This window comes from Vanacampus margaritifer, chromosome 6 (assembly GCF_051991255.1).
Source record: "Vanacampus margaritifer isolate UIUO_Vmar chromosome 6, RoL_Vmar_1.0, whole genome shotgun sequence".
Classification (NCBI taxonomy): domain Eukaryota; kingdom Metazoa; phylum Chordata; class Actinopteri; order Syngnathiformes; family Syngnathidae; genus Vanacampus; species Vanacampus margaritifer.
The window spans coordinates 24,405,551-24,420,157 of NC_135437.1; the positions used below are offsets into that span (position 1 = coordinate 24,405,551).

Sequence of the window (14,607 nt, forward strand, 5' to 3'; positions counted from 1 at the left end):
CCCCAAAAGAACATCTACCGCCACACACAGTGTGATCTGTGTTAAACAAATGGATCTTCACAACAGATTTTTTTTTTTTTTTTACTCCCCACTTAAAGTGTGTATGTATGCGTGTTTGAGAGTTGTTTGTATGCACGCCTCCCTGAAGTCAAAACCTCCTCATCTTTATGTGACTCCAGGAAGTATGGACCAACCAATCACATTGGCATTGAGTCCATCCTTCCACCTCACCATCCCTCAACAAGGACATATCCCGCCTTGGCTGTGAATGCATTCAGTGTCGATCCTTCCGTGTCTTTGTGTGTCCTGTCTGATGTCTCGCCTCTCACTGCTATACTCTGCCAACTCTTTTCTCCAGGCATGGGCAAGAAGGACGATCCCAAACTAATGCAAGAGTGGTTCAAGCTGGTGCAGGAGAAGAATGCCCTCGTTCGCTATGAATCTGAACTCATGATATTGTAAGTGATAGACTTTTCTCTTGAAAACACTGACTTGATAAAGTCCATGTTCTGATTTTTTTAATGCTAGGTTTACATTATGTCCCAAAACATAAAGTGACATGGAATTTCAGCCATTTTCTTCTTCGTATAGGCTTTACATACTGTCATGTTTTGTGGCGTTCAAACTCTGTTTTACTACAGCTTACTAGTTGTCTCATCCATACCATGGCCATTTTTTTTCATGGCTCGGCATCCACAGCATCTGCAGTAGTGTTGTCACGATACCAAAATTTTGACTTTGATACTATACCTGCATAAAATACCTCAATACCGGTACTGAAACGGTACCTCGACAAAACTCTAAAACATCAGCAAAAGCAGCAAAATTAAAACTTGACAAAAGATCTTTAAATTATTTTTATTTATTATTAATTCCAAACTATTGGGATGTATACATGTTAATTTATGTACATACTGTATATATTTATGCTTATACTGTATATGCTTTCACATTGCTTGCCATATTCTTGAAGTACTGTATTTGCATTTGATGTCATCCGTTTTAAATATTGGCAATACAGTGGCACTCCAATGACTCAATGTAACATTGCTTGAGTGTGCGTGCATGCCTCTGCTCTTCTCCATTCCGCTCCCAATTAGTCCAATGCTTAATCAAATACTACAAACTGGGAACAAAATAATTCACACTATACTTATTTTTGAAGGGAAGTGTCAAAAATGCGTCACAACCTGTGTCTGTTGCTCTGTCAGTCGTCTGAGCTTTTTCTATTAATGACTGTGATTTCCTACTGTGCCTGTTCTTTGAACGCGCCTTGAGTCCACTGCAGGAATGATTGCTGCTTTTTCTTCTGCTTTGCCGCAAAAAAACATTTGCTCATGTTACAAAACGTTTCTATAACTGAAAATTGAAAAAAAATCCCAATGCTGTCGCGTGGCTTCCACTCTGCTTGCGCGCTCCCGTGGAGCCTTAATTAGCGCGTCATACTTCTCAACGAAGAGTAGACGGCCAGCAAGCGCTTTAGTGCGTGTAGCCATCTTCCTGCGCCCTCTCGCACACACGCTGAAAGAGGCGTGTCGCTTAAGACGCTTTCCACATATCGGTAGACAGGCGGCCATGCGTGAGTTGGCGAGCTGTCTCATATTAATTTTTTTAAGTACCAATACTAAGAAAAAATGATACCGAGCCGTTTTTGACGCCAAAACATCGAGGTACGGTACTGGTACAGGTATCACGTGCAACACTAATCTGCAGCCACGTTTACTTATCCCGTCCTCTTACGTTGTCACAGCCACTTGATTTGGCCATAGGCGGCCTGAAACATGATTGTCGTGGATGTCAAGACTATAATGTACCGTCATTTTGGTGCTATTTCAGTGTTTAACACACACGCAAGGCGAAGAAAAAAGGAGGACATATGCTCACTGAACATGCATGCTTTAGCGCCATGGCATAAGTTTGAACGCAACAAGTCACGAGAGGCAGAGCGGGAGGGAGGGCAGGAGGTGAGGAGGGGCTGCTGGAGAACTCGCACCCAAATTGACTTTTTCGCGCTCTCATCATGTCTATCCTCGGCCAGATCCGCCTTTCATGTATATAAGAAATGTGTTGACGGGAAATCCACCCAAACAGCCAGTCAGATTTTGGACCTCTGTCCACACACAATGCGCACCTCACTATTAGGTGCACCTTTGATTTTTGAGAAAATTTAAGACTTTAACTCATTTGCTCCCAAAAACAAAATAGAACGTATGTGTATGTATATATATATATATATATATACACACACACACACACGTTCTATTTCAAACCGATAGAAATGTAATTTTTTTCCTGATGAAAGAGGAGACTCTTTCTTTTGATATGTTTCAAGTTTTTTTTTTTTTTTTATAGCAATAGAACACAATATTCTGTGGGCCTTGAAAAATCAGTCAAAATCCAGTAAACCAGCCGGGAGCGAAGGGGATTGCTTCTGTGAAAATGGCTGGGAGTGAATGAGTTAAAGTGCGCCTTATAATCGTCAAAATATGTTAATGTATTGTCAGATGATTTTGTTGAAATGGTAACATTTGAGTGTAAAATCACTTTTCCTTGTGAGGGGAAAAAAGTCAAACCGTAACTTTAGGTGGTGTGTAAAATAATAATAGGGCAATTCCATGTACAAGTTGCATTGCTCATCTGGGATTGCTTGTGAAATTATGAATACATGTTTTGATTATTGCAAGATGATTAATTGGTCTGACTACTAATTTTTTTTTCACAAAATCATCTCGCGGGCCGGATTAAACCCCATTGCAGGCCAGATCCAGCCCGCGGGCCGTATGTTTGACACCCCTGTTCTAGCTAATCTTTTCCTGAGCACTGTCAAAGTGACCTTTTGCAAGCACTGAACTGCTATTGCGTCCAACCTCTTGATGCAAAGTCCTCAGATATAAATCGAATTTCATAACCACATTTGATTTCATTTATTTTATTGAAGGAATATCATAAAACCATATGAGGCTGGAGATATGGCCAAATTTGTTTTATCCCGTTGCACCTGATTGTATCAATCTAAAAGGAAAGAAAAGGTACCATATTTTAATTTGGCTATTTAAGTAGGAAGGCTGACAGTCCAAAGCTACAGAATTTATTAATGAAAGTTGTTCTCTTCATTTTTTTTATTTTAAGTGCCAGAGAATTGGAGCTCGAGGACCGTCAGAGTCGACTGCAGCAGGAACTAAGGGAGCGAATGGCTGTGGATGGTGAGTTTGTGGCTGATTACCTTAACTGTTGCAAAGATGTTGATTTCATTGTGTGTGTGTACCTTTGCCATAACACGGGGAAGGTTGAAAGTGATGGACTTGGGTGCCACTACTTGTAATAACTTTAAAATAAATGTCATCATTCACATACATGTCAACCCTAATTTGGTCCCACCTGTATTACAAACCCATAAAATCCTTATTTTCCCATAAAAATCCTTATGTCAGTTTTATCAATACTAAAGCTGTTTCATGCAATAACATTAATCTTACCTTACTTTCTTTCTTATATGAAGACATTGACAGTATCTTGTTCCAAATGACATTTTATTGCACAAAGAAAAAACAGATTTCTAAATATCACAGGGACGGTTGACTTTTTTGTTGCTTCACATTTCTCTCGTGCAACTTTGATTTCAAATGTTCTTTGACATCGTAAATGCCAGATGCCGCAACCTTAATGTCCCGTGAACAAAGCGAACATGATGCATACTCTTCTCCAAGTTTTGACGGACCAATTACCTTAAATAAATCCGTCCATTCCGAACGAAAACGTCCGGTGTATCTTGTTTTTTTGGCCGGCCTGTCCCCCATTTTCTCAACCACTGCGAACGACTCGCAATTTTCGCGCTAACACAAATTTCTTAACTGCGCATGTCAGGAAACTGTTAGAAGTCTCGCGCGATAGACGAGATTTTGTGACCGGTTGTTGTTTAAATCGAGCTTATGCAAACGTGTAGCACGTAGCCGACAGTAAATACTAAATAAATTTAAAAAGGGTAAGCAATATATACTAATATTATTATTTTCATGAAAACAGTTAAATCCGTATTCATTTCCAAATATGCCCGTATGGTTTTGCAACACTTAAAAATCCGTAAGAAATACGGACAAACCTTATGGGTTGACATGTATGCATTCAAGGAGCAAATGGTGTAAAAGTCTTTGTGCTATTATGGTGGGTGGGTGTTGAACCCTTTCACTGGGAAAAGTGTGGGTGTTGAGAAGCATTGCCCTGCCAAGTAGCATAGTTGGGGCGTCAACAACCATGCATTGCTTGTTATCTTTGTAAATGCAGATTAAAAAGAAGAAAAAAAAAGTCCAGCTGTTCCTGTTGGCCAATGTGTGTTTTGTCTTTTTCAGACCACCTGAAGACTGAGACTGAGCTTGCCCTGGAAAAGCAGATCTTAAATGAGATGCTGGATGTTGTGGAGCAGCGGGATGCCCTGGTGGCACTCCTGGATGAGCAGAGACTTCGAGAGAAGGAGGAAGACAAGGACCTGGAGGCTGTCATGCTCTCCAAAGGCTTCAACCTTAATTGGGTTTAACAAGAGGGAACTAATTGCTCCAACAGGTCTAAGGTTGAAATGAGCTCCAGGGTCTCTGCCGTCTTTGATCAGCATATTGCAGCCAACATGGAAAAAGGCAGTTCCTCAGAATTCTGTCTGTCACACCTGCAGCGATGAATGTGTGAAGATTCCCAACAAACACACTTGGCTGCTGCTGAGATCGGTTGAAGCACCCTGCAGCGTTTACACGCCCCTCAGCCAACAGGCAGTTCCAGTTCATCACTTTTCAGGTTTGGACTGCCAACGCGGGTAGAAAGACAGCACTGTACCTTGGCAATTTATCACTACAGCCTTGAAGTGCTGGCACCTTTGGGAGCATGTTTAACGACTTGTTTGATCCGGACTGAACGAAAGGGAATACTGCAGTCGGGTCCTGCCGATGTAAAGGAAATGTAAAAAATTGCGTTTTGTAAATAAGTTGTGTAGATGCAGTATCATTTTACAGCAGATCAAGATCGTCCTCCTGTCTTTAACAAGATTTGGAGAGAAAAAAAGGAAGGTTTCTCAAGCTGCCTTCCTCTTCACTTCATTTTCCTAATGAACCACAGAGAAAAAGAAAGTTTCTCCTTTTTAGCATTGTGTTTTGTGAGTCCACACTAAGAGTCCATCAAAATTGGCCTTTACTTATATTCATGATCTTTTATCAAACATTATTACTTTGCTTTCACACCCGAGAGAGCGCATTATGTCATGTTGTGCTTGTGCACGAGCCACTCGCACCCAACAGCCTACTGTACATTCTAGACAGAAAGTAACAGCCCCAAAGGTCGACTTCACATCTTCAGATGAAAATCGTGACTTCAACATGTTTCGTTTTTTGTGAAAATTGGCGACCAACACGAGATTAGCAGCTAGCACAACCGCACCGGAGTGCCCTAGACAGAAAGTAACAGGCCAAAGGTAGGCTTCACATCTTCAAATGAAAATTGACATTTATTCATATGTACCTAATAAAATGTCAAGGGAAAACACTAAAGTGTTTCAACGTGATCAACGGTGAAGGGCCCACATCTTAATATGAAATTCACTGTTTGTCAAAACTGATTGCTCATGTTTACAAATACTTGTCCATATCATGTCTTGTATTTTGTGTCTCCTACAGTAATATACGAGTCAGGTAATTCACACAAACACTCCAGTAAGTGACAGTGTTCATACATACAGAGGCCTTTTTTGTTTTTACTCTACTTTTTGGCTAGGTTTGTGCTTCAATGGATGTAAAGTTTTTACTTTTAGTTTTTTTAAAGGTTTCTAAATATATTTAATTTGAGGTTCTGGAGTCATGCAAATGCTGATGCTGTGAATATTTTGCATCAAATTGGAACACCAGTGACAGGTGACTTTAAATTGAACATGTTAAAAAAAAAAAAAAAAACTTTTACAGCACATAAAGCACACATATATGTGCTATAAGTTTAAACAAAGTTACACATTTCTTTGGAGTGTAGATTGTGAGTGTGATAAGTGTGACATGATTGTACTGATATTTATTAACGTGTGAAAACTGTATTATATGTAAAGAATAAGAATGCTAATTTTTAAACTGTTCTGTTGAGACACGATTTATGTCAATGCTTTGTGTAGCTGCTTATGGGTGTTGGATGTATGCTGCAAACAGCAATAAAACAATGCAGTTTTCTTTCTAACGTTCTTGAAATGGTCACTTAACCTTTGCAGTTTGGACATTACAGGAATACACTCAAGAGAAATTGACATTTCTCCATTTTCCTGGACCTCTGATGCCTTCAGGCAGTTTAAGTGATCAGTCGTTAAGTTTATGGCAGTAGTGTTACTGTGTATGCACTCGCTATCCCAGGGGTGCCCCAAGTCTAGTCAACTATCTGGCTTGTTTCCCTCCAATACATCTGAATCAAATAATCAGGATTGTTATCAGGCTTCTGCAATGCTGGCTGATGAGCTGATCATTTGACTCAGTTGTATTGGAGGAGGGAGACATTAAAAACAGGCTGTTTGGGACATTTGCCTTTTGAAAATGTGAAAATAATGCATCATAAAACAACTATTGTCGTGTGGAATCAATGACAAACTGGTTGTTCAAATATACAAAATAGGTTGCATGTAAAATCAAAGATGAGCATTTCATCTCTCAATCAATAAACCCGATTGGAGTTTTTGATATATTGTGGAATTAATAAAATAACTGCATTCGCCACACCTCGGTTAATCTTAACACCATTGGACAAAATTGTGAGATCCCGATGTCACGAAGTGTGTCAAAACACATTTTTCTATACATTTACATTTATTGTTACTGCCTTAGAAGTATAAATTTAAACAGCGGGTTTACTACCGTAATTTAGAGGTACAAAGCATTGAGGTTTTTTGCGCCTTAGTCCGTGTTTGTAAGTATTGGGATGCATTAAAAACTACAACCACAATAATAAACGTACTAAATTCCGAATCTCAGATTGTACGGATGGATTGATAGATGATGGTTCATGTTTCTAAATGTTAGTGTAAATTCCGTATACTATACTAGCATCTACAAAGGCTTTCTGAGAATAGTAGGTATGTTTTTGTTATAAGGAAGGCTTTTTTCCTTTTCTTTTTTAATAAATAGATCTCGTCAATGTAAGAGGTGTACGCCTACCTAATGTTAGTCCCGGGTAGGGGTTATTTTACGCAGCGGAATGTGATGAAAAATGGTGCACTTAGTTTGAAAGGTTGGTCTTCCGGAACGATTTCCGGCGCCTGTCATTTTTACTTGACTAAAAAGAGTCGGGAGTGAGATCGAAGTTGCAGTCTGTAGTTCTACAGTACTTTAATTACAGTAACCTCAAAATGGATCCTTTGAGCTACAGGGACTGTGAGGTAAGTGTTGTAAAAGAGGTAATTTTACAACGAGTTGTGAAAGAAACTTTGTTTTTTCGTGGGTTATGATAGAATTCAGACCAAACGTGGCGCCTATGCTGCTTGGCGAATGTTTTATTTGGCACCCTACTCAAGTGGCCACATATGGAGGACCATAGCGACACACAAATAAATCGGATAGCATTGTTTTTAACATATAACATGTCGGCCAATTTAAAATAGGAATTGAATTTAAAATCAAGTATATATTTTAATGTATGAAACAATAATAATCACAAACCCAATAGTAAATGCATGCTTTCTAACGTGTAATATACTGTAAAATGTATTGGTTTCAATAAGTACCATTTTCCTGAGACAAATATATATATTTTTTAAATAAATAAATAAAAACTGGTGGAAAAATGAATGCACCAATTTCTGTTTATCATCGAGATTTTAGATGTGACGTTTTTGTTGAATCTGATTTTTTTGTTGAATCTGATTTTCACATTTTCATATTCCCTTTTCAAAACAAACCAGTTGACAACATTATATATATATGCATATATGCGCACATGCACTTTGGTCCATTTTATTGACTGGAAATGAACTGACTAGACAATTTTCTCCCCCCAGGCTTGGAGAGCTGAGGGGCTTCCGTTGTCCACCAGCAGCAATGAGGCGTGCAAACTTTATGATGCTATTCTCACTCAGGTAGATCATTTACACACAGATAACAACGCATTGCTATGATTGAAGTGAACTCATTTTCACACTTTTCTCAGTTAGATAGGAGAAATGAGAAATTTGCTGAGTTGTTTTCATTGTGTCAATCTTGTTTTCCCCTCAGTATGTGACATGGCGCAACATTGACAGTATTGGAGGAATTGGCGGATGCATGACTCGCATCAAGGAAGCTGATCCGAATTTTGGTAACAAGATGCATTTTATTCAAATATTTAAACAAACATCTCCATCCAATAGTTGCGAGGCTACTGGAACAATTTCAAAAGGGAGAACAAGGCTCACTAGAAAAGTAATATTTATAAATGTCAATTTCATATCACCAAAAGTTTAATGCAAGAAATATTCAGGGAAGCAACTGCATTTAAAAAAAAAAGAAACAAAAGTTGTGTTTGTTTCCTTGAAACAACCTTAAATAATACATGCAGTGGTACCTAGACTTATGAGTTACCAGATTGTACAAGTTTTTCAAAGCTTTTATTTATTTACTTATTTGGTTTGATTTGCTTAAGCGATAAATTAAGATGGTGGCAGCAAACTGACTTCACAAGAAGCAGTTTGGCAAATAAAACAAGGCTTCTACTTCTTATTGCCACTCCCACTTGCAAAGGTTGAAATCTTTAAGAGACCTTAAGGTTAGAAAGCCTGGACATGAACCCGTGACTTTGGAAAGGGACAGGATCCCATTGCGGTCAAATCTGGGTCTTGCGGCATTTTGCCGTATGCTTGTCGTGACGCATGTTTCGCAACCTGGGGTCATTGTTTAATTTTGCACAAGCTGAATGAGCATACAGACTTGTAAAAGCTTGTTAGAACCACATCAATATTAAAATAGTGGGTGACCTCATTGCAGTCTTGTCAAAATGTCTCTCTACTTTTTCACAGCAGTTTTACTTCATTAAAATGTGTGATTCTTTTTTTGTTTGGACCTTGAATATTTATCAATCTAGTAACTGAATATATCAAGAAAACATGTTCATATGAGAGCTAACAAAAACAAACAAATACAATACAGAATACACCAGAAGCAAGAGAGAGACCTACTTTCAACAATAAAGCGGCTTAGAGCCTTCAGTGTGCAGTGAGAAAGTCTAAAAAAGCGGCCACTGATGTAATGAATATCCCTGCAGTGATGGGCCATGTGGTGAGCACGGGCTTAGAGCTGGTGGGAACGGCGATCTCCCCCCGCCTGGACCAACGGCTGGCCAGCGCTGTGAAGAAAACCCTGGATCTGGCCAACAGTCAAAACCTCACCCCGAGAGAGAGACTTCACGTTAAGGCCTTAGAGTTCTTCTCACATGGGTGAGTTTTAGAGGGGTTAGGAAATGAGGATCAGGCTGGCAGCTCAGGAGATTTAGGAATACTGGAAGGTAGCAAAAACGCATTGTGGTAAAATTAGTTATGCTATGAATCGGACTTGATGTCCCTGTATAAACTAAAATCATCAAATTAAATCAATAGATGACCATAATGCGGGTGTGTCCCAAAACCTTTCTCCCGATGGTGCTGTGCCCCAAATAATGCCCTCTTTACTAAATGAACATGGCCGTTCATCAGTTTCCTCTCTCCTGGTAGGCACGAGCAGTTAAACATTGAGTTCATGGCTCTCTGTTAGTTTCTTTACTCAAAGCTGCCTTGATGTGTCAAAATGTTCCATTTCTTCCTTCATGGCACTTTGCACTTTTAAATAAAGCTGTCAAGACTGCGAGAAATGGCTTGTTAAAAAAATTGAATAAAAGTCTGCTATTTGTAATGATAACGACTCAACGATGGCTCCTCCTGGCAGATGAAATATAGCATTAGCCTGTGCGAAAGTGATAAAACAATATTAAACTATCATCAGCTTTTCCCTAACGGGTATAGACCTAAGTTCTGACTAGTGGCGGTAAAAGAGTTTTAAATGTATCAATCTTTTGCTATACTGCGTTGTGTGTGAAATCCCCAAAATATAGTATTTTACTACATTTTTATGGCCACTAGTATTATACAATATAGTTTCTAGTATTATACATTCTAAAGCATGTTGTAAACCAAATATATGTGTCTTTTCTTTGAATCCTTGAGTCATTATTGTCTTGGAGTGGATCTCTTTTTCCAAGAACGACACTGTTGCCTGTCCTTGCACTGACTCGTGTTTCTTGTAGGAATTTCCCCAAAGCCGCTGATGTTTGGGAAGATATCCTGGTTGATCATCCCACAGATTTACTTGCCCTCAAGTTTGCCCATGATAGCTATTTCTACATGGGAGCCAAAACCCAGATGAGGGATTCGGTTGCTCGAGTGCTGCCCCACTGGAAGCCTCACATCCCTTTGTCCAGGTACGGTAGATTACAGTGCATGTATTCTTTGACATAAAAATATAATAAAATAAAATAAAAAAATATTAATGGAAATTAAAAAAAAATTATAATAAAAACAAGATTAAAAAATAAATATAAAAATAAATGTGGAAATAAATACAATATTATAAATAGATTTAAATGTAAATCAATAACTAAAAATGCTCTGCTATCATAATGTTATTCAAATGGATTTATATATCATTTTTGTTTTCACTTTTATTTATTTATTATTTTGGAATTGTTTTTATTTCCATTTATGTATCTATCTATTTTTAGTTATTAAATTATATTTTTATACATTGGTTTTATTTTCACTTTTATTTATTTATTTATTTATTGCATTTTTGGCCCTCTATAATTGTGTACCCCATCGGGTAGAATTATTCGCAGATAGCAAAGAATGTTTAATCAATATTAAATCAACCTTCTTAACATTGATTCAACATCTCTTGCTATCTGGGTTAGGAATGGGGAACTCCTTTGGATTTGAATTCAATCCATAGCCTCATCATCACGATCTTTCATGTTCATGATTTTTTTTTCTCAATGCCCATGCAAGATTTGTATTTATTTTGAATCTACGGAAGTTGAAAAGACACAGCTGGAATTTTTTTAACACACATGCCCGCCGCATTATTTGATGTAGCCCGCGAAAGCAAATCATGTGTGTCAACTTCCATGATCCTTACTAAAATCTGTACAAAAAAATTCAAATTGTCATGTACAATGAATAATGACATTGAGATTTTGCAATATTTTATATAATAATTGAACAAAGTATTATTCTTGACTTCTGATTTCAAAACTTGCAATCCATCAATTTGTTGTGTGGATGAAGTCATTTTAATGAGACGATTAAACATTTATTTGGTTTCACCATCAGAACGGCCGTAACTAGAAAGTTGCTCTCAACAAAAATGAGTTTGACGCCCCTGTACAACTCAGCTCATCTTTATTTGCTGTATATAGCGCTTTCACAGCAGCTGATCAGATCAATATGTACGTGGTGGGCATATTTTCACATTTTATCTATTTAAGCGCAAGAAACACTTTGATTTTGAAGGGCATACATTATATAGTAGCAAAAGATGGTAAAGGTCGTTGACCGTCCATCACACGTAATTTGTCATCAACGCCGTCTGCAAAATTCGCAAACATGTTAAACTAGATTTGCTCCAGCACGAAAATGAAGATGTGCCTCAATCCCTTGAATAGTCACAATTTTCCACCCCAAAAAAACAACAACATACTTCTTTCCTTGTTTTGAGTTTGTAATAGTCAAACTGTTACTTACACGCTTGTTGTTCTCAACCATTTCCTTTCCTCACGCTCCACATCACTGATAGCTGATATGATAACTCTTTCACTGCCAGACGTTTTCAGAAACGGGTTGTCCCCACTGCCAGCCGATTTAAGCATTTTGAGTGATCTTTCAAGGTCCACAGAAAATGTTGTGTTTGGACTATGGAAACACACATACTACCAAATGAAATTCACCGAAATGCTCTGTTTTGAAACAAAAAGCGGAGAAAATTAGCTTTTTGTGAAACGATGTTATTTCATGCACTCTAGTGAATTGTACACTTCTTTTTGTCCATGAATGATGCCACAAACACCTAAATAGTGCTTTACTTCTGTAAAACGCTTTCACCAACAATGAAAAAATGTTTTTTGATTGCAAAATACGTTTATTTCCATTCAACAGTGTAACAATTTGACAAAACAATTTCGCAAACTATTTACAAATGTGTGCAACTGTGGTACTACTTACAATTATGTGGATGTTTCAAATACAGTTTTTCCTTTTGTAACGCTCTCCTGCGTGCAAGGAGACGCCAGGACTCGCACAACAGTTTACTTTCACTTTCGCATTGGTCCGTTTTGCGTGCAAACGTTACACTTTCTTGACGGCCTTTTTTTCCGGGGAATAAAAAGCAAGTAGCAGACTGTACACACTTCCTCCGATGAATATGCATTGGACTCGGGGCACTCTCCGTCGTCCGATCGAACGTCCGCCTGTGCGTGCTCGGTTGTGTTCCGCGTTACGACACCGTCATAGCCGCCGCGTCAGCGGTTCCAATTTCGCCGTCAAGCTTCATCATCATCGTCATCAATGTACTATTTTAGCGTTGGTCGATGCCTTTCGTCTTGTAAGTGTAGAGCTGCTTGCAAACGCTCGCCATTGCCCGTTGCCTCCTCCATCTAGCTCCATCTAACGTCTTCTACTGCCGCGTCAATGCTTCTCAACCACGGAGTCACCACCCTCATCTTCATCATCGATGATGATCATCGTCGTCAACAATGTGCTCTTTCAGCGATGCTTTTGGTCTTTGAAAAAAACGTCTCGGGCGTGAGCTCCTCGCGACCGGCCGCCATTTTTCCTTTGTCTTCCATTCTCATCTCCTGCTCGACGCTCTAGCTCCGCCTCTACTGACGCCCACCCGATCTTGTCAAAAGAGAGTCATCGCTGCCCTCTAGGGGCCAAAAATAGTCATTAGGCACAACAGACAGACTGGAAACTTTCACCAGACATGCGGAAGGGTTTCCTCTACCCGTTTCAAAAAAAAAATAAAAAATCATTGGATGACGTCTTTTGACGTCATTGGCAGTGATCCGTAGGTTTTTACTTGACGTCTTTAAACGTCGGTGGCAGTGAAAGAGATAAACAGGACAAGTTTTTCTTTTTTCTTTTTTTCTTTTTTACTTCGTGGTAGTTCTCGAGTCAGCAAGTGGAAATGTGATGAGAGTAAGTGGTTACTGGTCACAAGGCAAGTGTGTTTTGCAGCCTAGGGAAATGTTACGTGTGTCTAATGGCCACAAGTTAATTTTAAAAGATTTCTTGTAAAGAGAAATTGAAAACCTTTTTCCTATTAAGGTAGGAAGAGGAGGTTGTCTGAGGAAGGGCAGAGAAAATGAGGCAGCGCAATTTGTTTCTGCTGCTTTTAATTCAGTGTGACACTGGCCTGTCGCACGTGTATGTGGCCATTACTTTGTGGGTTCTGATGATGACAGTCTCGGTCATGAAAGTAGCCATAAGCGTGGAGGATGATGGCACTGTACAACAAGCAGTCAATACCTGTTTTTCCAACTAGTGGGATTTTCAACCAAGGAACGTCATTAGAACGTACCCTCGACCTATAATTATCACTGATATCATATTTACTTCAATTTTACTATACAAATGGACAGATGCTCCAATATTTTGCTGATATTCCAGTGAAGTCAATGCCGTCTGATTTCAGATGAGTAATTAATTTTCTACTGTCATGAACTTCATCTTCAAAATCGAATAATGTAGTCGTGAATTGAACTTTTGTATGAATGTATATTTTCAGCTATCTGAAAGGACTATATTCTTTTGGTCTGCTGGAGACGCGATTCTACGACCAGGCTGAGAAAGTAGCGATGGAGGTGAGACGGTCTTCATTTTTTTCTTGTGTGATTTTGCTCCTTAATGATGCAGACTGTGTCTCTGTTGAGTGTCACTTTGATTCACACAATTAATTTATATTTGATGTCCATTAATGAGCTGCTCTTGCAGACCCCAGGAGTCCCAATCGGCTCTTTTAAATAATGCATACCAAGTACAGTGGAACATTGAAGGTTGAACACAGTCCATCCCAATATGCTGAATGAAAAAAAAATGAAATCCATCAGAAATAATGAAAGTAGAAGTAATCTATTTCATGGTCAAACTGTTTGGGCAGTTTTAAGCGCTATCATACTTGTTGTTGTTCATAAATGTGTAAAACTCTCTTAATCACTGTTAATATTGAGAAATTCAAGCAAATACATGAAAATGAATAGTCTTATACTTGGGTCGCCAACATGGTGCCAATGGTCGCCAAGTAAACCCCAATGGCCATATGAGTAGCTCACAGGCGCGTTCTGCAAATAGCTCACCAGTGATGGGACATTGTGATTACCTAGGAATGCTGTAGATGTCCATTCTCCCATTTTGTTTACTGCTCGATCTTTTCAAATGTACTTGCAGATCTTTATAGTGACAAAGTGTTCCATGATATTTATTTTACTACCTTTATTTATATTTATATTATTTATTTTACTACCTTGTTAAATCACTCTTGATCATTATTATGAGAAATAATTAAAATGAGCACAGTCTTCACATAGATGGATATTCATTTATTTTTG

At 38.6% G+C, this 14,607-nt stretch overlaps 2 protein-coding genes across 28 annotated transcripts in view; both read left to right on the top strand.

Moving 5' to 3' along the window:
* mical3a (microtubule associated monooxygenase, calponin and LIM domain containing 3a) overlaps positions 1-6,198 on the top strand; it is an 81,284-nt gene extending 75,086 nt beyond the window's left edge. For all 26 annotated transcript variants that reach the window (XM_077569337.1, XM_077569339.1, XM_077569364.1 and 23 more), the window contains 3 exons: positions 359-458; positions 3,130-3,203; positions 4,347-6,198. In XM_077569337.1, the coding sequence (XP_077425463.1) occupies positions 359-458; positions 3,130-3,203; positions 4,347-4,531 (359 nt within the window). In that variant the 3' untranslated portion in view covers positions 4,532-6,198. The remainder of the gene's footprint in view (positions 1-358; positions 459-3,129; positions 3,204-4,346) is intronic.
* A 1,059-nt stretch (positions 6,199-7,257) lies between these two features.
* Positions 7,258-14,607, top strand: part of ttc38 (tetratricopeptide repeat domain 38) — a 71,353-nt gene continuing 64,003 nt past the window's right edge. For both annotated transcript variants that reach the window (XM_077567370.1, XM_077567369.1), the window contains exons 1-6: positions 7,258-7,384; positions 8,003-8,080; positions 8,217-8,298; positions 9,241-9,412; positions 10,255-10,428; positions 13,788-13,863. In XM_077567370.1, the coding sequence (XP_077423496.1) occupies positions 7,355-7,384; positions 8,003-8,080; positions 8,217-8,298; positions 9,241-9,412; positions 10,255-10,428; positions 13,788-13,863 (612 nt within the window). In that variant the 5' untranslated portion in view covers positions 7,258-7,354. The remainder of the gene's footprint in view (positions 7,385-8,002; positions 8,081-8,216; positions 8,299-9,240; positions 9,413-10,254; positions 10,429-13,787; positions 13,864-14,607) is intronic.